Source organism: Passer domesticus, chromosome 1 (assembly GCF_036417665.1).
Source record: "Passer domesticus isolate bPasDom1 chromosome 1, bPasDom1.hap1, whole genome shotgun sequence".
In the NCBI taxonomy this organism is placed as follows: domain Eukaryota; kingdom Metazoa; phylum Chordata; class Aves; order Passeriformes; family Passeridae; genus Passer; species Passer domesticus.
Window position 1 is genome coordinate 24,037,908 of NC_087474.1, and position 24,020 is coordinate 24,061,927.

At 41.7% G+C, this 24,020-nt stretch overlaps 1 protein-coding gene across 11 annotated transcripts in view; it reads left to right on the forward strand.

Moving 5' to 3' along the window:
• DYNC1I1 (dynein cytoplasmic 1 intermediate chain 1) overlaps positions 1 to 24,020 on the forward strand; it is a 183,064-nt gene that overhangs the window by 155,691 nt on the left and 3,353 nt on the right. For all 11 annotated transcript variants that reach the window (XM_064410729.1, XM_064410669.1, XM_064410677.1 and 8 more), the window contains 2 exons: positions 2,955 to 3,095; positions 9,215 to 9,340. In XM_064410729.1, coding sequence (XP_064266799.1) covers positions 2,955 to 3,095; positions 9,215 to 9,340 — 267 coding nt within the window. The remainder of the gene's footprint in view (positions 1 to 2,954; positions 3,096 to 9,214; positions 9,341 to 24,020) is intronic.

The following is a 24,020-nucleotide window of genomic DNA, read 5'->3' on the forward strand; positions in this document are numbered from 1 at the left end:
GTGTAGGTCTGAAGTTTTGGTAATTTAAAACTGCTTTAAAGTGACCTTTACATGGTTCCACATTTCAACAATTTCTAAAAGCAGTCGGTAGAGGTTCTTACTCATAAATGGTTGCCTTACAAGATCTGCAGGCCTGGGCCCATAGTAAGGAAGAGGCTCAAAGTAAGGAAATCCTGTGCACATTTATACACACAGCTAAACTCAGAAATGGAGTCTTCACAATGAAATCCACATAACTGCTCTCAGACCAGGATGAAATGCCAACCTTCAAAAAAGGCCAGTCGTTGTTAATATTTGAGACAGGACACGAAGAAAGATGGACCTTATGCAGTTGTTGTGCTCTTCTCTGGTTAAACAGTGCAAGAAGACAAGACAGTGTGGGAAATACTTTCTCTTTTTTCACTGGCAGCTGGTCAGGCTGGGAGGACAGTGATATTGGGGGCAGTATGCTGTATAATTCCTGTTGTCCACACTTTCCCTCTGACTTTCTATCTGACTGAATATTTCCACTGTTACGGTAAAGGCATTTCATTTTTGGTATTTGAGGATTTTCACCTCAAATCCCAGAGCCTTGAAAGTGTTTTTATTTTGATAACAGGGAAACAGAAGCACATCAGCTAAAGCTATTTCCCAGAGACTACACAACATGTGTACAGCAAGATATAGACTAGCACCAAATCTCCTGACCCTTCCTTCTAATGCCTTGGTCTTTAGGTGTGAAGTGGAAAATAACGTAACAGAACTAAAAAAGCCATTTTAAAAGTGCCACACTCAAGATCAAAACAAGTTTTGATATGCTGACAAAAAGGAAATGCTGATTGAAATCTGCCCTGGGTTGATTGATATCTTAATAGGCCCTTAACTTCTGTGGAATTTTGTTACTTCTCCCATGACATTAAATTTTAAAGTGCTGTATGTGCAGCACTTTTCCCATGAATAAGAAAAATACCATCCATCTAGCAGTTGACCAGATTTCTTTTTCTTTTGGTATACTACTATCTTCAATGTCCACCATGATTTAGACACCTCATATATTTGAACCCATATTGGATATTTTCAGTGAAAACCCACAGTGCAGCATTGGGAATCCATGTAGCTCTCACTAAATACTATTTCCTAGCTCACAGCTGTGAAGATTCACTTTGAAATTTCCTATTGAGTACCTCTGCCTCCTCAAAAGTTTGGTGTTCATTTGGCCCTAAACCCTGGAAAAGCTTTAGCACAGGCATGCAAGTAATTCCATTAACACATGTAAGTCCACTGATAGTATAATAGGCAGACACACATGTTTTGGAGACAAAGACCTTCTTCAGGAATTAAAAATTTTTTTTGTAATTATTTCATTTTCTTTTGCAAAACTCCAGCCTGGGAAAAGAATTTAAATGATATACAAATTCGAGGTAATAAGATCAAGCTCTGATTTCATTTCATTGTTACACAAAATGTTTGCTAGTCTTAAGAAATGGACAAAAACCATTAGGCCAGTTACAAAAATTTGAGACCAAATCCTGTAATCAAAGCATCTTTCATTTAATTCAAGCAGAGGAAAACCCAGCCCCTGGAATAAATCCCTATGTATTTTCAGTATGTTTGCAAATAACAAAGTCATGTAATTAAACCTCTGAATACTTCCAGTAATTTTTTTTTTTGTGATACCTGTGGCGGCCAGAAATATTATGGAAATGTTTACAACATGGTGCAGCAACAGCAACACACCACACCAACCCTCAGAGACAGGGCAGCACAGAGAAGGACACACGCCTGTCCCATGTGCTGACCCTGCAGTGCTTCCAGCCCCAACACCCACCCAAGCACCACGCGCTGCAAGAGGACCAAAACCAAAACCAGCAAGGACCTGTCCGTAAACAGACGTCAAACCGACTGCGTTATCGCTTTAAATTAATAATATAGGAGAGGAAAGTTATATAACAATTGCAATTGGTTGCTCCACTTTTTGGAAAAATGGCAATACATGCATGGCTGTGTATTGAGGCACTCCGGACAGTGTTTCCTTTGTAAAATGCACGAGGGTGCATTCCAGAGGGACCTGACCGGGATGTTCTACGGGCGCGACCTGGACCCTTGCAGGCCCGCTCGGTGATGCTGCATTTCCCGGGGCCGGGGACCGGGGGGGACCGGGGGCTCCCGTCCCGCCGGGCCGCGCTCGCCGGGGAACGGCAGGAGGAGGGAGACCCTCGGAGAAGCCCCATTGTTTAGATTTCTGTCATAAGCCATGAGACTACTTAATTTCTTTCATCTCTGGAGTTTTCATTATCATTCAAATTTCATTTTCCATTAATTGATCGGGGATTAGCGAAGCCATTATGCAAAAATTAAAAGACAAGCCAGATGCGATGAATAATTCATGAGGGACAATTACACTTTATTCCTGGTGCACTTCCTAACTTCCCTCCGACTCCCCGCCTGCTGCAGATGACAGCATTCCCTCCCTCCCTCCCTCCGGAGCTCGCTCCCTGCCTGCCGGCGGGGCGCGGGCCCGCTGCAATGCCGCCGCCCGCCGCCAGGTGTCAGGCGCCGCCCGCGCTGCGGGGCCCGCGGGGCCGCCGCGCTGCTCCCGCCGCTCTCACGATCCTTATCGCGGCCTCCGCCGGCGCGCCCGGCCCGGCCCGGCCCGGAGCCGTGCTCCGCCGGGAGCCGTGCTCCGCCGTGCTCCCGCACCCCCTCCCGCCGCCGGGGTGCCGGCCGGGAGCGGGAGCGGGCGCTCTCCCCGCCCCGTCATCCGCGCGTCCCACACCCCTCACACCGGGCATCTCATTTATCCCACCGGACAGTTGTTGCCCCATTAAAGCGCAGTCCCGCCCTTCGCGGAGGACCTTTCATCTGGGGAAGTTTTATGACACTTTATAAATGTGCAAAGTTTTTAATTAGACTCGCCAGACAGCCCCAGGCAGCACTAGCGCCACGAAGTCTTCATGCCGCTCTCTGCTTTACAGCACAACAAGCCGCTCTACTCCTTTGAAGACAATGCCGACTATGTCTACGATGTCATGTGGTCGCCAGTGCATCCCGCGCTCTTCGCCTGCGTGGACGGGATGGGGCGCCTGGATCTGTGGAACCTGAATAACGACACCGAGGTGAGGCGGCTCGGCGGCGCTGGGCGGGCGGGCAGCGGGGCGCCGGGCGCCACCTTAACCCTGTGAGAGCCGGCGCTGCCGTCCTCCCCGCCGGGCTCCGAGGGGCGCCGCGCTCCCCCGGGGCGGGCACAGCCCGGCGTCGGCCGCCGCCCGCGCCCCGGGGCGCGGCGGGGCGGGGAGGGGAGGGTGAGGGAGGGCAGGTCCCGCTGCCGGGGGCGCCCGCCCGTCCCCCTCTCCCGGCAGCCGTCCCTCCTTCCCTCCCTCCCGCCTCCCCTGCGGCGGGGCTGCTGCGCTCGGTACCTGTCAGGGGCGGGAGCGCCGGCTCCGGCACCCCCGGCACAAAGCCAACGCAATTAAATGCCGCGGTGCCGGCTCGGGAGGAGGCTCCTTCCCCCTCTGTTATTTTAAGGTGCGCTTTTAAACCGCGCCCGTTCTGCAGGTTTGGGGTTTTTTTATCCCCTCACCCCGTTTCTGGCGCTCCGAGAGCCAGGTTAGCCATTCCGGCCCGAACGCAGGGATCGCACCTTGGCAGCCCTCGCTGCCAGCGGGGACCGGGCTCCTGCTGGACTGCGGGACTTGCTCTCCCTCTGAATTGATTGTCTCTGCGCCACATTCGCTGGGGAATGTAACTTGGAAGCACCGTGCCAGTGCCTCCAGAGTATCAGAAACCAAGCGTGTGCCCCTGCATCTCCCCTCACATCCTGCCTTTGAGTCGCTTGGTACCCTGCTTCAGGCTTTTAAAGCGCAGGGCATCTTCTCACACGTTATTTGGGGCTTTACACCCTCACCCTTCTTGTATCTTTAAACTTTGCTGTGGAACTTAAAGGTACAAATGCAAATAACTACCTTTTCACTGCTATTCGCTAAACAGTGGGGACCACTGGTGAGAAAGGATTAATCAGAGCACTTCTAGCAAAGATTGAGACAGATAAACACTGTTTATTAAAAAGTATCTTTCTGAATGTGCCAAACCTCGCGTTTTTCCTCTAATTATTTCAAATTTTTAAAAACACCAGAGGCATAAATTGATACTGTTTTTTTTGGATTCGAGTTTCACCCAAAAATGATTTTCAGAAAACCTGTTATCACCTGAGGTCAATCTTAGATGGCAAGTAATTAATTTCCAGCACAAAAATTGAAGTATTTTTCCACTCACTAAGTCTTCCTTGTTTTTACATAATGCAATGTAAAACTAAGAACAAACAGACTGTAAAAAAATCAAAAGTCACATATTATCTGGTCGGTTTCCTTTTATGTCCCAAAAAAAGAGAAGATGGAAGAACAAGCAGCAGTATTTCCCTCCTTACACCCTATTTTGATTTCTTTTTTTTTAAGATTAGTTGGATCATTAATATACCTTTCACATAAACCTGCTATGCGTTTCAGTCAGAGTAAAATACGGGTGCAGTTTATGGCTTCCAGTAAGTGGTGCTTGCCATAAATAAGCATGGACAGGTAAGAGGAACCAGCACCAGGCACTGCACTGTCAAGGGGAGCACTGAGGCCTTTTGAAGTGCTCTGAGCAGGAAGCAGTGCAGCCTTTTTAATTAGAGCACATACAGCTGGAGGATATTCAGGAGGAGTCTCCTAAGAATTTATTTTGGGAAGGGAGGGACATATCCTTCAGGTGTTCTCATTAATGCAGGCTTAAACACAGAGCATAAAACCCAGCATTTTGAGAAGAAAAAAAAAACCTTTCCCCCCAAGTACCAGGGCTGAAATTGAAATCAACTGATGTTTTGCCATTTTACTCAAGGAGACCATAATTTCTTTCAAAAAAATTAGTCTGGACTGCTTGATCCCATTCCCATCAATAATAAGGCTGTACGTAGCAAACCGCTGCTGCTTTCAGTGTGTTTACATATAAATATATAGGAACATCAAAAAAAAGAATTAATTTCAAGCTTCATCCTGCTTTTATTCTGCATGCAAGGCCACCCCCTGATTTCACAAATTATTTCCGTTCTCAGAGGTCAAAATCAGCTCTCATGTACGATCAGACTGGAATTATTTCCATGGTATCCAAGCTTTGTGTTTTTATGAGAATCAACTTTGGGTCTCTGGACATAGAATATAATTTGCTTTCCTTGCTGAGCAGTGATGAAGTAAATAAAAAAATCAACATAAATTATAAACTGCCAGATTCTGAATAGATGTGAAGTTTTGTTACGCAGGAGAAGCAACAAAAGTATCTCTGAAAGAGAGAACTGCAAACAGTTCTTCTAAGCGTCGTAACTGAAAGTGATCGTTGTTTGCTTTTACCCTCTATCTGGTAGGCCATAATTAGCTAATAATTTTCCAGATTTCTGTAATTGATTATGCCGTTTAAGTCTGCACAGCTATTTGCTAAGAAAAAATCCTTGTCAGCACTTCTGCCTTTGTAATAAGAGATCTTGAAACACCTATTTTTTAGATCGTTATTGCTTTTAGATGTCAGATATGTGATGTCAAAGTATTTGTGAAGACAGTAGAAAATGACAGGTCTATTACTGTGTTTAACTGCTAGCTATTGATAAAAATCTCTGTGTAAGAACTAGATGTGATTATTATTAAGGAGTCCTGGCTTTGTTTAATTTGTGGAATAAGCCGCATTAATATTTAGGTATCATTTTGAAAATCAATTAAGAAAACACCTGGGTTTAGTTACAATATGCTACCTTCAGATTTTTGAATCTCAGCAGAGTTTCCACTAGTGTGCTGTCGGTATTTATTGGAAACATTTTTCCTGAGAGCTAGATGCTTTCTGACCAAATAACTTAGATCACTGGACTGTACCTAGGACTTAATCAGTGTAGTAATTATTTTCAAAAAGCTCATTGCAAAGTTGCAAGGCTATTGGTGTACTTTATGTTTATTTCTGCATATCAGAAATTATTTTTGCAATAGCAAGGAAGTACACGACATTTTATTTTATATCTGATAAATGCATATTAAAAAAAAAGTTGAAAAGAAAAAAAAGTCCTCACCCACTCCATCATTCTCTTGCAAACTGAATTTTATTTTTATGGATCAGTGTAGTGAGGTTTGCAAAAAGCTTCAGGATAGCAAATGCTAATTTCTTACTAATGTACCTGTAACATTTATTTTTTGATCAAGATTGGAGATCTCTTGGTGCTTGATGAGTCTTACTTATGTATGAGCTAATACGAAACTGACTTACAAAGTCGTTTATTTCTTCTGTGTTATCCTCTCAGATGTCATCAGATGTTCAGGTATTTCTCAGGTTTTTTGCATGTTGTATCTTAGCTTTTGAAGTGTGAAGATGGTATCTATATCTAGAAACAGTAACAGATGTATTTGCAAGCAGGTTTTGACACTACATAGGCAATAAAAATAATAATAAAAAGCTGTATTCTTATCATGCAGGTTTTTCTGACTGTATGTTTCTTAATCTGTTATATGTTAAAATTTCATTTCAAAATTGTTTAAAATCTGACAAGCACCAACTTCAGAGAATTTATAAGGTATTTCAAATGTGATTCTAAAAACATAATGCTACCATTATAAATAAACTCTTACCTTGAAATCTAAAATAGGCATGTGTAATTTAAACTATCACTACTAAGAACAGACTAATCTATTTTAAGATACTACGGTTTGACTATATTTCTCTTCATATCACTGGAGAAAAGGTTTATTCTTTGGATTTTTAAAGACTGTTTCAGTATTGCTTTTTATTTTGTTAGATAGCTTTGTGGATTAGTAACAGGATTTTTCAAAACCATTAGGTTTTGACAAAAAGCATGGGTTGTGTCTTGTGTCTGCGGCATTCGTGCTTATTTTTATGTGGAGCACTGAAAGAATGCTGTATTAACAACAACAAAAAGTAAACCCTCAAAAACAAAAACCTAAACCAATCCCAGCTCTAGAGTTATGTATTACAGTCTCCTGAAAGATTTTGTGAAAATTCAATGCCTTAAATATGCACTGTGTATTTGTACATGAAACATATATCTGTGATCTGCAGTTTTCTGAGAAATGTAGCTGGTTAGTGGCTTAGTCCTCTAAAAATATGGCATTTAGCTGTTTGAAAAAACCCATTCCCAAATGTTATGAAATTAACTTTGCCTGGATTTTTTCTTTCCTCGGAAATCCATGATCACAGCACTAAAACTTGCTTTTTTTCTACTGTGATTGTTATCATGGATCAATGACTCCATGTCAGCTTTCGGCCATTGACTCTTCTTGGGTAACAGACCCGGGACAAGGAATTAGTGCATGCCAGCTTTTTTGGGTAATACTGCCTTGGACAGGACCTAGGCCTTGCACAATGGGGAGATGAGTCCAGTAGTTATTTGCATTTGAATGACTTCCTGAAGGGGGGGGAGGGTGGTATCTGCTTTCTGATTGGTATCCAGCATTATTTCTACATCATTCTTCATCCTGCAAACAAATTCCTCCTGCGTTTCTCTTGTGGGGCTCAGGACACTACTGTAAAGCCCTTTGCTGAGCTGATGCTTTAGCTGTGGCAGAATCCTTGTGCTTGAGGTGCCAAGTGTTTTGGCACCTGGTGTCAGGGTTGGTGAGGGGGAGCAGGGAGCCTCCAGGGGGAGAGTCAAGGGAAGCAGACAGGATTCCCGGTCCTTGTCCAGCTGCTGGCGTGGCAGTGCACGTGCTGCGGCTGTAAGGAGAGTGTCAGCAAGTCTGCAGAGGTTTGGCTTCCTGCTGTCACTCAGCTGGTGTGACACAATGAAGGCATTAGGGCTGAGGAGGAGACTGGCATAGGAGCTGTACAGTGTTAATTTTAAAATTATTTTTCTCCAGGATCTTTAGATCTGTCTCAGTTCTGTCTCAGTTTTGTTAATCCTGCCAGTTTGTCAGTGTTCAGACCAGGGTTTAGTGTGACCTTCAAGCTGCTTTCTTCCTGCTCCTGCTGCACTGTACTGCCAATGAGGACACAAGGAGTACCTGTCACTCCTCTCAGGGTAGCCGGGACTCCAGTTCTTGTCCAGCTACCTCTTTTTAACCTGCAGTGCTCCTCTCCATTCTATGCCCATTTATAGATCCTGGGACACTCCCTTGTCATCTCACAATGTTACCAAAACCTTTTCCCACCAGATGGATGCGGTAGAGGAGTTGTTTTTGCATCTGTCCTCTCCCATTTGCCTTGACCTAAAAGGCACTGAAACTCAAAAGCTTTGTTTGGAAGACTGTTTGGAGCTACAGGCTCCTTGCTCGGGCAGGTTCTCTCCTATTAAAGGCAGCTGGGTGGAGCATTAGCAGGCTTGCAGGTTACTGTCATTTGTCATATGAGGTGACCTAAATCAACTGAGTGATCCACCTATCTGGGACAAACACCCACGCAGTTCCTTCCTCCCGCAGCATCTTTTGATGCCCTCATTCCAGCGTAGATGACAAATACTTCTCTTGAGATCATGTTCAGTGCTTTATTCATCCCACATATTAACCAGAACCTTTGTGTTCTGGTGATCCACTTGGATCACAGTTAACTTGGTTGACTTGGGGCAGGGAGGGGGTTTAGGAATTAGACAGCATCCAGGTGTATTTAAAGCAGAAGTAATGTCCTGGGGATGTAAAAGAGAATTGTGGGAATATGTTGTAGGAGTTCCAAAATGTCAGCTCAGCTGTTCTCACTTCTGCCATGTCCTCGCTCTAAAGTGATTAGCTCAGGACTTTTATGATAGAATACCTAAGTTTCAACCTCTGCATTTAGCCACAGAGGAGAGTCTGGATTCAAAGATGTGTCAGCATGAATAGAGAGATGTGTCTGCTGACTGTCAGGTTATCTGGGCTTGAGTCAGAAGCCAGGCCAGGACTGAAGCCAAATCCTGCTCTCAGTTGGTTCTTGGTCATGTAAGTGACTTTTGAGAAAGAAGTATTTGGTTTTGCATGTTTCCAAGGCTAAGGGAGAAAACATGGTTTCACTCACTGCCCTTTCCTGTTTATTCCAAGCAGTCTCTTACTCTTGTCTCTTTTTAGCACGTCATCAAAGAAACAATTAACCCTTTGGCTTTTTTTTTTTCTCACCTCAATGAGAGTTGTTTGCTTCTTCCAGCAATACTAAGGGACTTCGACTCATCCAGGACATTCAAAACTGACCCCTGGGTTTGTAGGCAGTGTGATTTTTATTGTCCTTCCTGTTCCTGTTGTTCCAACAGGTCCCCACAGCCAGTGTCACCATAGAAGGAGCGTCTGCCCTCAACCGTGTCCGCTGGGCCCAGGCTGGGAAGGAGGTGGCAGTCGGTGATTCAGAAGGCCGCATATGGGTCTATGATGTTGGAGAGGTATCTTCTGTTGGGATTCTTTTATGGTTTGTTTGTTTTGTTGGGTTTTTTTGTGTTTTGTTTATAAGCTCAACTCCTGGAGACTGCCACATCCAAGTTTAAGAAAGAAATCTTATTCTTTCAGTGGAGTCCTCATTGAATTTCGGTTGCCAACAGTGCATTAATCATAATGCTACCTTGCAAAAGAGTTAACTTGTTGAAATCTCATGAGAGAAATCTCTTTTGAAACCTACCAGTGCTTTTCAAGCTGTTTTTGTATAATGATCCTGTGGGTACATTTGGAAAAAGTTAAAAGAACATAAAGAAAAAATTGAGGTGCAAAAAGAGGCAGTGCTGTTCTAAAATTTGTCTTAAAGGGTTCACCTTTTATACTCCAGTATCTCTTATTTTATGATTGGCTTATTGCTGTAAGTTTTTTGTCAGCATGACATGCATAGAATGCATCTGTTCTTTTGATACTGCTTCATATGTCTGAATATGTGCAAAGGTACTAACAGGAGGAAATAAGAGGTTTCATTCTGAAGGATAGTAGGGGCATGTGTGATAGACTATAGCAGGATGCGTATTCTGTTTCTAAAACTGCTCTCAATTCACCCTGCTACATCTTATAACAAGGATCTAAACTGCAGTGCATTTGGCAGTGATGAATCTAACTCTTTGTTGATGAATGCAGTGTAAAAGTGTTCCATCGGCATTACAATCCCTTTGAACAGGTAAGGGTGAATCTCTGAGCAATCAGCTTTTATGTAGGGAATTTGTTTTTCATCATTATCTGTGATAGGATACCGAGATACACATCTCTACACAGTAGGGAAACATTATAGAATGCATACAGAATTATCTGTAACTCTCATAAAGTGATTTTATGGCCCATAGCAAAATTGCTTGTGCATGACTCATATTTTTGGATTTCATTCGCTAGTGCAGGAGTTGCCCTTCCTCACAAATGTTTGCTGAAACTTCTTGCCATGTTGTTAGCATAATCTCTAAATTGTCTAAGGTTACTGTGCTCAGATTTCCACTGTGACACTGGCTGGTCAGCTGTTTTTATTTATTTTTCATTTTGCATGATTGTTCTGTCTTTTAAGTGATACGACAGGCTGTGGAAATGTCTTTGATGACAGCACAGTCTGATCTTGTCTGAGAGTCTAGACAGGCTGTAGAAATGTCTCTTTTTGCATATCATACACCAAATCATTCATAGGACTATTTACTCCTGCAAGTTCACCCAGAAGAAAATAGTGTTCTATGCAGAAGAAGCAATATGGAAGTTTTTGACCTTTCCTGTGTATAATAAGACGTCATCTTGCAAAATGAGTCATAGTGATACACTCAAATAAAAAAGAAAGACAGGCTTCTATTACTTGAAAAAGAAAACAGAGTCAGTCAACAGTATTGATTTGTGTGAGTCCAGTTCAGTGTTACATAAAGAGTTCTGCTTCAGGGATGTTGCGTGCCCTGCCCTTGCAGAGCCTCAGTGTCTCCAGCTCAGCTCCGCCTGTGCTTAAGTAAACCCATGGATGTCTGTCCACACGGCTGCTGAGAGACCATTGCCAGTCCTGCTCTGCTGTAATGAATGAAGGAGCTCATTAATTTGTTGCCTGGTTCAGTCAGGCAGCATCAGTCTCTGCAGTAATTCCTGCGTGAAATTTAGGAGAGGTCATCTGGGCTGCAGCACTGCTGGGGCTGCTGTGTTGTTCATGCATTTTTCTGGTTTAAAAGAGAAGGGTGCTCATATATTCTCTAGCCCAACTGTTCTCACTATAAAGCCTCCAGTGAGATACAGAAATACTTTGCAGATCAAGAGCCTGGAACCAAGGGCATGGACAGTGAGTAGCAGCCTCTTGGGTCATTAAGCCTGTGGGCCAGTCTGTGAAGAGCTCTTTGATGAGAGATTCCATCATTAGCTGTCCTCAGGCACGATGCATGGCGGCTTCACAGTGCACGTACACTCTTGGAAGTGTCTGGTACAGAAACATGGCAGCCTTTAAGGATTTTGCGTTACTTCACTGTGAAGGCACTGGGCAGTTTTTGGCTCAGCTGGGGTTCTCCTTTGACTGTCCTTTTTTGTAGGGGTTTGGTTCTGGGGTCTGATGGAGCTGGTCTGACAGTTTAAAAAGAAAAGTTCTTCTCCTGCCAGCCATCCTTAGCTGCATCCCTTGCTGCCCAGTTTTTGTGCAGGTAGAAGGGCTTGTCACCACTCATATTGTGCAAAGACAGGTCAGTAGAGAAGTATAGATTTATTTATTTATTTGTTTTGTTTTCTTTGGGCTGTTTTTCTCTATTAAATGACTCATGTGGGAGTAGATGAGTGAGCATGTAGCTGGGGTCAAGGAGCTGGGAGCTGGACTATACAGCACCCAGCAGAAGATAACTTTACTATTTGACCTAGAATATTGCAAATCCTGACACTAAGCTGTGAAAGTTGACCTTTCAGCAGCAGCACTCTCCTCGTCTCCTACAACATCAGCTTCTGAAAAGGCCTCATCACTGGAAGAACTCATCTCTGCCTGGCTGATAACTCAGTAGCATCCACTTGTTTGAAGGTGCATCTCCCTGATTTGGGAAGATGGGTGTGATTACATGCATTAGAAAGTCAGGAGGCCACTTTCCAAAGACCCTAAATACACTCACCAAAATCATTAATGCTCCACTTATACTGCACCCTTTTAAAAACCTTTGTTTACTTGTGGCTGTTCCAAATGTCACATTAGCTCAGCTGTAAACTCATAAAGCATTGGTTCCAGCAGAAGAAAAAAATACTATATTTGTATTTTAATACAGCATTGTAGCTTTCAATTTCACCTTACTAGAGAAACAGTTTTTCTTACCTGTTTCTTAGACAGCATTGACACTGTGAATTTTAATCAGAGCAGAAAACATCAGGCTATCAACCATTAAGGAAAAAATTAAGTGGTAAGAATTTTTCCTTTGATAGATTCATCACAGTTTTAAGGAACTATCCTAGAGAGCAGTAAAGTTTACTGCTGCTATTAACCCATATGTTATAAAAAGAAAACATATGACCTAAGTGAAAAACATAAGACGTAAGGCCTAACCTTGCATCCTTTGTGAAGGTAAGGACTGTGGGATCAGGGCTGTTTTCACTTGTGCAAGAATTTAGGATTTGACCCATGTTGATATGTTAGCCAGTCATGGTCTTTATGACAAGAAATGTCAGACACGTGAATAACATGGCAGGGTCCATGACCAGGGAGTTAAAAATAATGGTGACACTTTCAGTTAGGCTATATAGTGTTATCTCCTTTGACTATGTATTTTTAGTTGTTTGATTTTGGCATCACATCTGAAAATAACTGAACACATTTATTTTCACAGTGAGGGGTCTATTTTCTCCTCTATGCGTGTGCTTTATGCCCATTAGCATTAATGGGTGTTACACACACACAATTCCAGCAGAGAGGAGACTTAAACAGTCCATATAGATGTGCTCTTGTGGATCAGTAAGCAACAGTTTTAAAGAATGTGAATTATGAAATTAAATAAAAACCCAAACATGCAAAAATCTGATTGTTTCAGTGTGATGGGATCTTAAACTAGTACATATAACCAGTCATTGCATATGCACTTCAGTCTCTGTAAGATCTAAATATTCAAACTTCTGCAGGCATAGTAGTTGTGATATTATCATTGTGATAGCTTGTATAATATATTTTAGCTCCTGTGGCCTTAGGGCTTCTTTACTGGGCAGCAAGTTTTCTGTATGATAGAAGCTGATTTTAAGAGAACATGGACCACTGCCTATAGATTTATTCACATGTTCAGGTGATTGATAGTTAGACCTAACTGCTTGTCTGTTTTGCAGATCTGTTTTCTAGAAAGCTTGCTCCCATTGTGCACGCTTCAGTGATGTTACACAGTGCCTGCTGTCATAAATATTCTCTAACAACCATGTTTGTTGCTTACCGTGCTTATTGCAAATGCTCTTTGCACCTTTGCTTGTAAAAGAAGCAGCTTCTCATCCACCTTCTATTATTTCTTTTTTTTTCCCCATCTATCTCTTCCAGGTCATATTCTGCTTGCACTGTGAGTACATAGATAGAAACTGTGAGTCAATGACTTATTATTTCATTCTAATAAAATATAAAACAAGTTTGCAACATAGGATCACAGAATTTGAAACTCTAATCACCAGGAGCATAATGCAGTGCATTATTTTGCTAAAGTGGTTACAGGACAAGCTATTGCCTCTGTTTGGCAGTCTTTCAGACAGTTAGTTCTAGTCATGCTTTTAAAAGGCAACTAGTGTTGACAGGTGGACTGGAGAGAAGTAAGAAAATGTCTTTCTCAAAACCATCCAGGAAGACAGGCTCGGCCAACGGAGCAGTTACCTGGGATTCTTTGTACAGTTGTTACCTCTGTCCTTGTTTCCTTGCAGTGAAATCAGAATCCTATGGATGTTTATGTGACTTTGTCAGGTTTCAGAGTTAATAGTGCCTTAAGGCTTTTTAGGGCTGCTGTGTTAGGTTGTTTGTGTACTTCCCCATTTGCTCCATCATAGGTGTTAATCCCATATCTCGTTTTCAAATACATGACCAGCGAGGGAGGAGCTGGTAACTGCCCTGAAGTACGTGGAAGTGGTACAGTAAGGATATCCTGCTGGTGCCTATAAAATTATTTCCTTTGATTCCAGCAGTCTTTAACATCTGCTCTGAGATTCTTAGGGTTCTAGACAAAAACAAAAGTATATTTGTGACCAGCTCTCACATTTTGGTATGACTATTGAGTCACTTTTTTTCCTGGCTAGAGTGGGGGAGCATTTGTACTTTGTACTTCTGTCTGATGATCCCTGTGTTTCACTGTAGATTTCATATGGAAAACACATATCCAGCATCTCTTTCATGCAGTTAAAAACTGCTGTAGCCCAGAGAGAGAAGTATGAAGCTAGATTTTGTGTCATGTAGTTATTCTGGTAGATTTTCCAGTAGGTTTTCTTTTGCCATCATAAAGCTTCTATAGAGCATATATTGAGTTGGGAAATGTTTTTGCCGCAAAAGCAGAGTTGAGACTCACCATAAAACATTTTATTTTAAAATCTGTGTTGAGTTACACGTATTCTTGGAACACAGATAAATGGCTCACGCAAATATCATGAAGGCAAATTTGAGCAATAATAAGGGGTTGTGCTTACAACCAAGTTTTAGTCAAAAACATTCAAAGATTAAGTAAGACACAGTAGTTAAACAACATGCAGAATCCAGGCATAAGGGATAATTAAATTTCACCGTTGATATTTCTGCTAGGGAGGTTGGAACCCTGGCCTCAGAGAATTTTAAAAACATGTTTTAACAAAGCAGAATCTCTTAAGAATTGTTGGAAAATGTAAAGAACTATGGTTTTGATTTGCTTCCTCTTTCCCCCCAGTTTTGTAAGTTGAAAGATTTTGAAACTGGAAGCATTTAGAGATGACAAAAAATACCAGGAACTTCAGCTTTTTACTTGAATAATGTCTGAAATATTGAGCAGAACAAGCTCCTCGTCCCTCATCATTTCAGTTTTGACTGATATAGTCTGTATTCACAAAGGGATTTTTGAAGTATGTTAAATAAGAACTCCCTAATGAAAAAAACGCACTAGTTTGAAATCAGTCAATTTAATTACTATGTTTTATGAAGGCCATTACCCATTGCTGATTACTAGGGTGATAAAATCTTTAAGCTTTGGTAGCCTCCATAGGGGGTGAGCTGATCTAAGTAGAGCAAAGTCCAGTCATTATCACCCTAAATACTTGTGTTTCTCATTACAATATTCATTACTTTAGGTTACTGTGAACGCTTTGAGGTCTTTATGTAAGTACTGGTTTATTCCTCTGTAGAAAAACAATGTTATGTTGATAAGTTAAAACCAAGTGTTCATATACTTCTACAGTTTAAAATGAGGCTTAGCTACATCCATACATGGAAATGCATAAGTTTATACCTCTGAGTAGAAATTTCCCTATACACACCTATTGATGGCTGTTTGCTTGTCACTGAGCTTGTATTAGTCTGATAAGGAATGGAAAGGGATATGAGTTACCTTGTTATTTCAGTCTGTTTGGGTACTTAAAGAAGCTGGAATGGAGGCTTATGTTCCTAATAACAGTCTTTATTAGGGAAGTACTTTTCAAGAGGGAAAACTGAGCCGTGATCTAATTAATCTGAGTTACCTAAGGCTGGTTGCTGAGGATTGGAGATCTTTATCTCCAGTGCCAGCCTGGGCCCTTGTGCTTCCCTTTCTCTGCCACCTCTTGCGTATCATGTGGCATCACTGGCTCTCTGCCCTTCTCAGTCTCCCTTGTCGTGGGTTTCAGACTTACAAAGCAGCTTCAGAAAACTGGTGTTGTTTCCAGTCAGAAAAGATCAAAAGACCAAAACTTTGCAAATCCACTTTGCACTTTTGGTTATAGGCTCTCATCCTACCTTCTATTATTTATTTTCCCCTTTTTTTTTCCTTTTATCTTTTCCAGGTCATATTCTAGTTGCACTGTGAGCGCAAAATCCCTTACTCTTATGTTTAAAAAAGTGTTTTATTTAAAAAAAAAAACTCTTGAAATGTGTCAGGGAGGGATGTGGATGTGGGTTATGGGGAGAGGAGAGTAACCTGTAGAAAGGGAGAGAAGAACTTGGTGTGACTAAGCCAGGGAAGCATGAGCCTGGTGGCAATATAGATGTTCCATGTTCTTTCAGAGTGCTTGGGGCCAGAGGAGGAGACCTAGTGGGGCTGAGGACATGCTGCCACCAGCGCATGTGGCTGCAAGCTGGCCATGTATTCATTTGAGTCAAAAATTAAAAGAATATTTTTGACTGTCAGAAGGCTGAAGTCCCAGAGCAGGTGGAGATGGTGGGACAAACATCCTCCCAAAGTGGAGCCTGTCCCCAGGATTTTGTGATGTGCTTGTGTGTGATGCAGACGTGGGTCACACCTGGTGTACAGGGTCACTCTCCTGCCCATGCCCGGGTGTTTGCTTGCTCCTGTCAACAATGCTTTCTTCTGTTTCTCTCTCTAGATAAATGGACATGAAACTCTACTTCCATATTACTGTCTGAATGTTACTTTTAAAGGAGGAAGTGTCAGATTTTTAATGAAAGTACCTTTTTATCTCATTTGTTGTTTAGACAGTGAAATTAATGGGTATTAGTGAAAACAGACAGGGTGGGAGTTTTAAATGGTCATCTTAAAAATTCAGTTGATTCTTTATTCTTGGCTTCCCCTTGCTTACTATGAAATATTTCAGCAGTTCTCCAGAGACAGCTTAGTATCTCCCCAGAGAATTGCATGGCGTAAAAAGACATGAGTTTCCAATATGATACACTTATCTTTTAGAAGAATTATTCAGCTTCTCATCGTATGAAATAAAAACCTTAAGAAACCCAGTGAACCAACCAAAAAAACTCTGGCCCTAGTCCTCTTTATTCATTTGCACACCACTTTTAAAGCTGACTTATGTTTCCTTTTCCTTTGCAAAGGCCCAGATCCTCCCCCTGCAGAGAGGATCAGAGAGAACAAGCCACATGTGACAGGAGTTAATCATGTAGCTTAATACGCTATTGGAAGGCACTCAGATAACGAAGTGATGAGAGCAGCAGAGGAGAATCTGTAAGAGATCATTCCCTTTCTGCACAGTGCAGCCTGCAGGAGGGGGAGAAGGGAGAGCTCTGTGTGACTGTGTTCCTGCTGGTATTTTCCTGCTGAGCGGGGAAGCACTGAGAAGAGCAAGAGAAAAAGAGCAAAGGGAAGCCCAGATCGGACATACCCATCTGTCTACGTGGACACTACTCAGGCTACACTACCACTTCCTCAGTTACTGCTTCTCCTGAAAACCTGTCAGGAGGCTTAGTGGAAAAGAGAATCTGGGTCCAGGCTTTCTGTGGTAGCTGTAGCTGAGACAGGGGTCCCAGCTTTAGCTGGTCTGCCCCCATCCTAACCCGGTACTGTGGAACACGGTGGGGGAGCAGAGCTGTAGTCAGTGCATGTTAGCTGTGTCACAGAGTATGTCTTTTAAATATCTACTTAGTCTGTTGGGTGACATTTTCTCTGAATTTTTTTACCCCCTTTCTGATGTAAAAAGAAATGTTACTGAAAAATGTCCGTAGAAAAATGTCCATGAGTATGGAAGAGGAGAATTGCCAAGTATGAAATTTAGTTTAAACTCAGTTTGTGTGCAGCAATTTGCAAATTTCATAGAAATCCATGACTTACCATTGTGGTGTTAAAACACTTCTGAGGCAAGAGCTGTTTTGTATAATTAATTTTTTTCAGGGGGCTTCTGTGGTTTCAACCTGTAACATCCAGTAGCAGTTTTCATTTTGAGAATCCTTAACTATGTTTTCAGACTTTATGGATTGCAGAATGGTCTGCATTGTGATCATGAAAAAATACATAATTAGTGACTTGGAAAGTAACAGTTAAAATATCAACTGAGGGTAACTCTGGGCCTCAATACCTCCTATTTTGCAGCTAAAATTCTATATTCTGTGTTTAATTTAAATGTGAAATCTATACTGCAGTGCCTAAAGTGATGGAAGAATCTGTGTCTGAAATGGAAAAAAAAACCCTGAAACAACAAAATAAAACCCACTGCTATGTCATGATGGATGAGCTCTTGCAGATAACGGGATGTGTACAAAATCTCAGAGAAGGCAGCAACTCTCCTGCTGACTAAAATCTTTGAGCAGTTTATAAGCTGCCGTGGTGAGAGTCCATTTGCCAGCTGAGAGCAGGAAAGCTGTGGCAAAAGTCCTTTAAAGTTCCTGTTCTGACAGATTTCCTGGCATGAATCATGGCATGGACATGGCCAGCTTGGTCTGGAGGGGAAGCAAGCTGAGCTGAATATGATTTATTTCTTCCCTGAAGCAACAGTCCTTCATGCAGATGAACTTCCAGGGAGGCACCTTTGCCAGTGCAGCCACCCCACAAGCCAAAGCTCTGGTGTCCCAAGGGAGAACAATGGGCCCACTCTTCCAATCAATGTAGTTGTCAGTAAAAAAAAAAAAAAAAAAAAAAAAAAGTAGGTATTGGAAAGAACAGGCTGCGGGCTCCTTACCTTCTAGTTTAGTTCATTTAGTCATTTTAGGCTTTCTTGTGCAATAATGACAACTGATAACATAATTTGGTAGAGGAGGAATCCTGATGCCTTAGCTCCAAATGTTAAATGTCCTGAAATGCATGTAAAAAATTCCAGGATTTCCTTTGACTTTAGGAAATGACAATTGGAGCAGGGCTGAGATCCCCATGGGAGGTGAACAGCAGACAACATGCCTCACTGTTTTTCTCAATCCACTTGTAAATTGGTGGCATTACAGAAGAAACGGAATGGCAGGAACTGCAAGAACATTGTTGCTTAGGGCACCACCTCTGTTGAAGCAAAGTTGTGAGCTTTCCTCAAGCATGGCAGATGGTCTTCCTGCTCATTCTGCTGATTATCTCCTCTGTTTCCAAGGTCTTTCAGGCCAATACTTTCTGCCACTGAAAGTATCCCTTGAGGGAGATGCATAAGAGAGGCTCGTCCCAATATGATTGGTGAAAGCAGTGGGCTGGAGAACAAGCTATACACTTGTAGTCAGCCATAGTATTTTAAAAATAAGACGTGATTTAAGGAAATAAAAGTTTTTGAAATCTCAATTTGAAGTCAACTCTTTGAAGATGACTGATGATTACTGAATGTTTTATCCTCATTGTAGTTGATATCAAGTGCAGCATTTTGATACATTGGGTGAGGAAGGCATAATCTGTTTGATAGCTTGGACATCATTCCTTCTGGTTAATTCAGGAGAGCCCAAGCCAGCTCTGGTTTTAGAGGAGGAACTGTAGCATTGTCTACAAATTAAAAATACTTCCCACTTCCTTGTTTTCTTTTCTATATCCCCTATCAATTTGTAATCCTCCAGGCTGAAGTTTTCCATAATTGGCGTTTGCTTCTAGCACCATTTTTGTTTCTTATTTCTTCTTTTTTTTTTTTAAGATTAAAGACAGTACCATAACACAAAATTAATAACATGCTCAAATTGAGGGAGTTAGTCTTAACTCTGACATTTTCTATCTTTGAAGTGTTACAGTCTGCAGTCTTAATGTTCTGTTAACATGCATTTATGTGTCACGTATGTATAATTTACAGGCTATGTTTTATTTTGTTCTTCTGTTAGACTGGCATCAAGATGACTGATGCAGACAAAGAGTACTAAGTTTAGAAAAGAATTAATGAGCATTCAAATGTTCAGTTCCTATGTAGGCCCTTTGTACAGCATATCTTTGCACATCACATATAAATTATTAAAATAACACTATTGTTAGCTTGGTATTCAAAATATAATTTAGCATCAACTGTGTAACAATTCAGAAGTTGCTGTTCTTCTTAGAAGAAAAAAGTCAGAGTTTGCTGAAAATTGATTCAGTTTTTGTTTAAGTTGGGGGATTTTGATATAAGCTAATATTTTGTCTTTTTTTTTTTTTTTTACTTAGGCAGCACTAGTTAAATCAGAGCCTGCTGGCGAATTGCAAAGAAATAAATCACAACAGACATTAATCTAGATGAGGGCTAAGTAATTAACTTCATAGAAGGGTGGTGTATATTGTGTCTGTGACACTAGACTGACTGCTGTGCATAGAATAAATGCAGTATTTAGGTTGCCTATGGTATTCCACCCCTTCAATTAAGTAAACAAATATATATAGAGCTACTCTTGAGTGTATCCTTTGTGGTCTAAACACTGTATCTTATTAAAATCATCTGCATGCAGTATGTGGGGTTTGAGTTCCTGCCAGTGGTTTCATCCATTGTTAACAGTGATGCTCGGCTCTCCCAAGAGTTAAATACAGTGGTACTTCAGTTATGTGGAGAGGGTGCTCTTGGTTACTTTGGTGGCCATTTCACTGCATATTACCTCCCACTTTGTTTCCATCCATGTGTGTGGCATAGGGTGTTGCCTGAAAAAATATAGGCTTTTTCAGGAAATAAAATATCTATATAGGTTGAGAAAAATATCAAAGGCAGCCTGTAATTGATTCTGGGGGGCAAGACCAGGGCCAGAATAGGTGTGTTCCTGCCTGCTCTATGTGTATATAAAGATTTTTAATATTTACATTTCCATATCTGTTTTCACCTCAACAATAGTGTCACAACATCTGTTGAACTCCGTAAGACAGGATCAGTTCTGAAAGTGGAACTATAATTGTTCATTATTGTTTGTATTGTGATTCTCATTCTGCAAGTGCTGTCTTTCACCCAGAAAATGAGACCAAGTGATTGTTCTACTTTTTAGAAATCATCAAGTTCAAGTAGTTAATCATCATGAAACTCATTTTTACCTACAACGTCATAACTGCATTCAGATGTTAATCCCTTGCTTAAAGTATTTACAGCAGATTTCTTTTCAGCACTTATACAGACAATATACATTGACAAAAATTTTGCTCACAGAAAATACAGCTAAAAGTACATTTGCCTGAAGCTATGTTTATTTGATGATGCTGTTAAATTGAACTGAAGGAATATTAAAATGGTGATAAGCCACTTACACAAATAACTTAGTGTGAAGTCTGAGATTTTAGTCACTAGTTTACTAGACTTGCTACAAACTCAGATTAATCTGAGTATTTTGTAAGTTTTAATTAGCTATCTCTTCAAAGAGTGTTTAACTTGCCCTTCTAAAAAACTGTAATAGCAACAGGCTATTTTAGAACATCAGTTTTTATATAGTTTTTATTTTCCCTGCTAGATATGAGATTAAGTAAACAGAATTGTCTAAAATAAGATCACCCTTTGCCTCCAAACAGCAACAAACCCAAATGTAACTAACAAAAGATGCGTGTTAATCGGAACGTGTCTGACCTTTTGGAGCACAGTGATTAGCTGTAAGAAAGCCATCCATTTAGATCAGAACAAGCTTGTTCTTAGCACAAAAATAAGAAAGCATTGTGCTTCCACCAAATGTTTTGAATGGGCCACAGATTTTTGAACTGGGAACCGCTATCACCCTTGGAGTGTATCTTGGACCACCATGCCGGCTCGTCTGCAGGCTTGTAATTGAAAACAGCGTGCGGCGCTGGGCGGCGCGGGCCGGCTGCAGCCACAGGCTCTGCAGATCTCCCGAGCCCTGCTGTGGCTGCTCCTTGTCAGATTCTCCACTTACACCTGTGCCCACGGACGTGTGGGTCAGAAGCCTTTCAGGCCATGCTGCCCGGAGAGCTTTGCCCCTTCACAGCAACCTCGCGGTCACTGACAATGCTGAGGAGGTTCTTCCCATGGCTGTTTTTGCTTTGAGGCTTCTGAGCCCTAGGTGAAGCCAAAAAAAGAGTGACTACTGAACTGGTGACTGGGATCACACAGTAATTCCACCAGCGATCAGTGCTGCAGGTTATGAGCTAGTGTCTCAGTGACAGGTAAATACACCCATGAGCTAGAGTCATTAAATGAAATGGAACAGGTTCAGCACAGACAACTGTGCTCCCTTTGAGCTTATAGGACACTGGTTCCTCTGAAGTGGAGGTGGCTGCTGCTGCTGCTGAAATTGCATTTTGATTCCTTCTCAGGAGAGTCCACTGCCCTCAAAGGAGAGCTGTGATGGGTAAGAGCTTAGAGGGATGAAGGCAGGAAGAGTATGCCCACTCCCATCCCAAAGATTTAGAGGCTTCAGGGAAGGCAAGGAGTCAGAAATAAAGTGAAATATCCTCAATGAATAATTCATTGGCTGGGAAGTGTTTTTTTAGGGAAACTGAAGCTATACAGGGATTTGGACAAATTCAACTGAAACACTCTCAGCCATAAAAAAGATGGATAGGAGGGAAATATAGAAAAGTCTTGAAATATGTTGTAATATCTTGTTTCAACCATCTGGATAGATTCCTTTAGAAGGCACATTCAAAGATTTGGGAGTTTTGTCTCAAAATCTCTCCTTCTCTTCTTGTCTCCTCTGCTTCTCTCTTTTGCCTTTTCTTTCCTTTTCCCTCACTTTAAAAAGCAGATATATTAGGTATATTAATTTATCTGAAAATGAAATCATTGTTGATTTGTATCTTCAGGCACTGGTTTTTTTGTTCCTTTCCTGCTTGCTGGGGGAGCCCAGCACTGATTGACTCCGAACACAGCCTCAAGAGTTGTCTGGTCAGAGCATCTCCTTTTCCTGAGTTCTGTCACAGTTTTCAGAGCAGTAATGTTCAGTGAAATTGCTAATTGCACGGTTTCTAGGAAAACACAGAAATACAGCTTGTGTTTGTCAAATCTGTGCTGTATGGATTGGAAGATCGGCACACAGAGGCTGTCTCTGGCTCCATGGGGTGGTGGAGGAGTCTGGTTTTGGTGAAGTTCACATGCCTGGTGCTCCCTGGTGGGCCTCAGGGACAGGGCACTCACATGCCTACCAGATGCACATAAACCATCTTCTAGGTCAGTCCTAGCGGGGAGTGGGGCATGTTTTAGGGCAGGAAAGCTGACAGGTAAACAAAGTGCTTGGCTAGAGCGATCTCCCAAGAAACAGAAGCTTCAGAAGGTTCAAGAGCTCTGTGAGACACAGTTGTGTAGTGGATAAATCATGTAGAATGGTGACACATCAGCAAGGCAAGGACAGGTGCTTGTCAGGAAGATCCTGGCAGCCATTTTTCGTAGATAATACTGGTTTTCCTCACTAGAATCACTGTCTGATGCAACCTAAATGTACCATGATGTTAAAGCTGAAGCAGTGTGAGTAAATCAATTAATTAGGTGTGGGTAGCATTTGCCTTTCACTGTAAAGGGATCAGAGGAAAACAATAGCTTTTATGTTCTTGTTCTGCTCCATGCCTTAGCATCAGTTCATTCAAATAACCTGACCCAAATAAGTTATTATATTATTATGCTTTGGTGAACATTTCTACCCTGCACCAACATCATGATATGAAAGTTAACAGATGCTGCTTTGTAGTAACTGGAAGTGGACAGAAAAATTGTCACAAGAGTGAGGAACACCCAGATAGCTCTAAACCTCTGCCCTTCCTCCACGGAGTATCTCCTCATTTCTTCTACCTCTGCCCTGCTATTTGCAGGAAAAACATGTGCAGAAAGCTGAGAGGGAGATCCCACAGATAGACTCAGGTCTCCAGCACTTGTGGGTGTCGATGCACCCAGATGAAGGAGCTTGAATGGAAAATGACTGGAAGGGGAGCATTAATCCAGAGAAGAATTTGAATTGGAGTTTGTGGACACTTTTATTTGTGGTCTTTTCCTGTATAACTATTGTGGTTTAGTATTGGGGCCTTTGCAGAAAGAAGGGGTTTGGAGGATAAAAGACAGCTTTTCCTTTGACTTTATTATTGCCAAGGTTTCCCTCTGCATCCCTGAGGAATTTATATTAGAGAGGTTTATTTTACTAACAGTCTGTTAGCAGGATTGGCCCCTTGTTGAAAGCATGATGCAGTGCATGAGATTCAATAAGGTAAAATAAGATGAAGTTGTAAGGCATTAGGTTGCATATGGGCACTGAATATCTTCTTCTCTGTGCTAAAGGTATTGACTTCAGTCATTAACTGCTTTATGAACAGTCACTAGAAATGGCCCAGACCTTGCTAACACTGTCAGCTAAAAATAATGCATGTAATGCATACATTCCTTGGGAGACACTTCAAGTTTGAGATACAAAGTTGTTTTAATAGCCTGGACTTTGATTTTATTTGTCTGTGGCCATGCTGGGGAGTATCAGCAATTAAA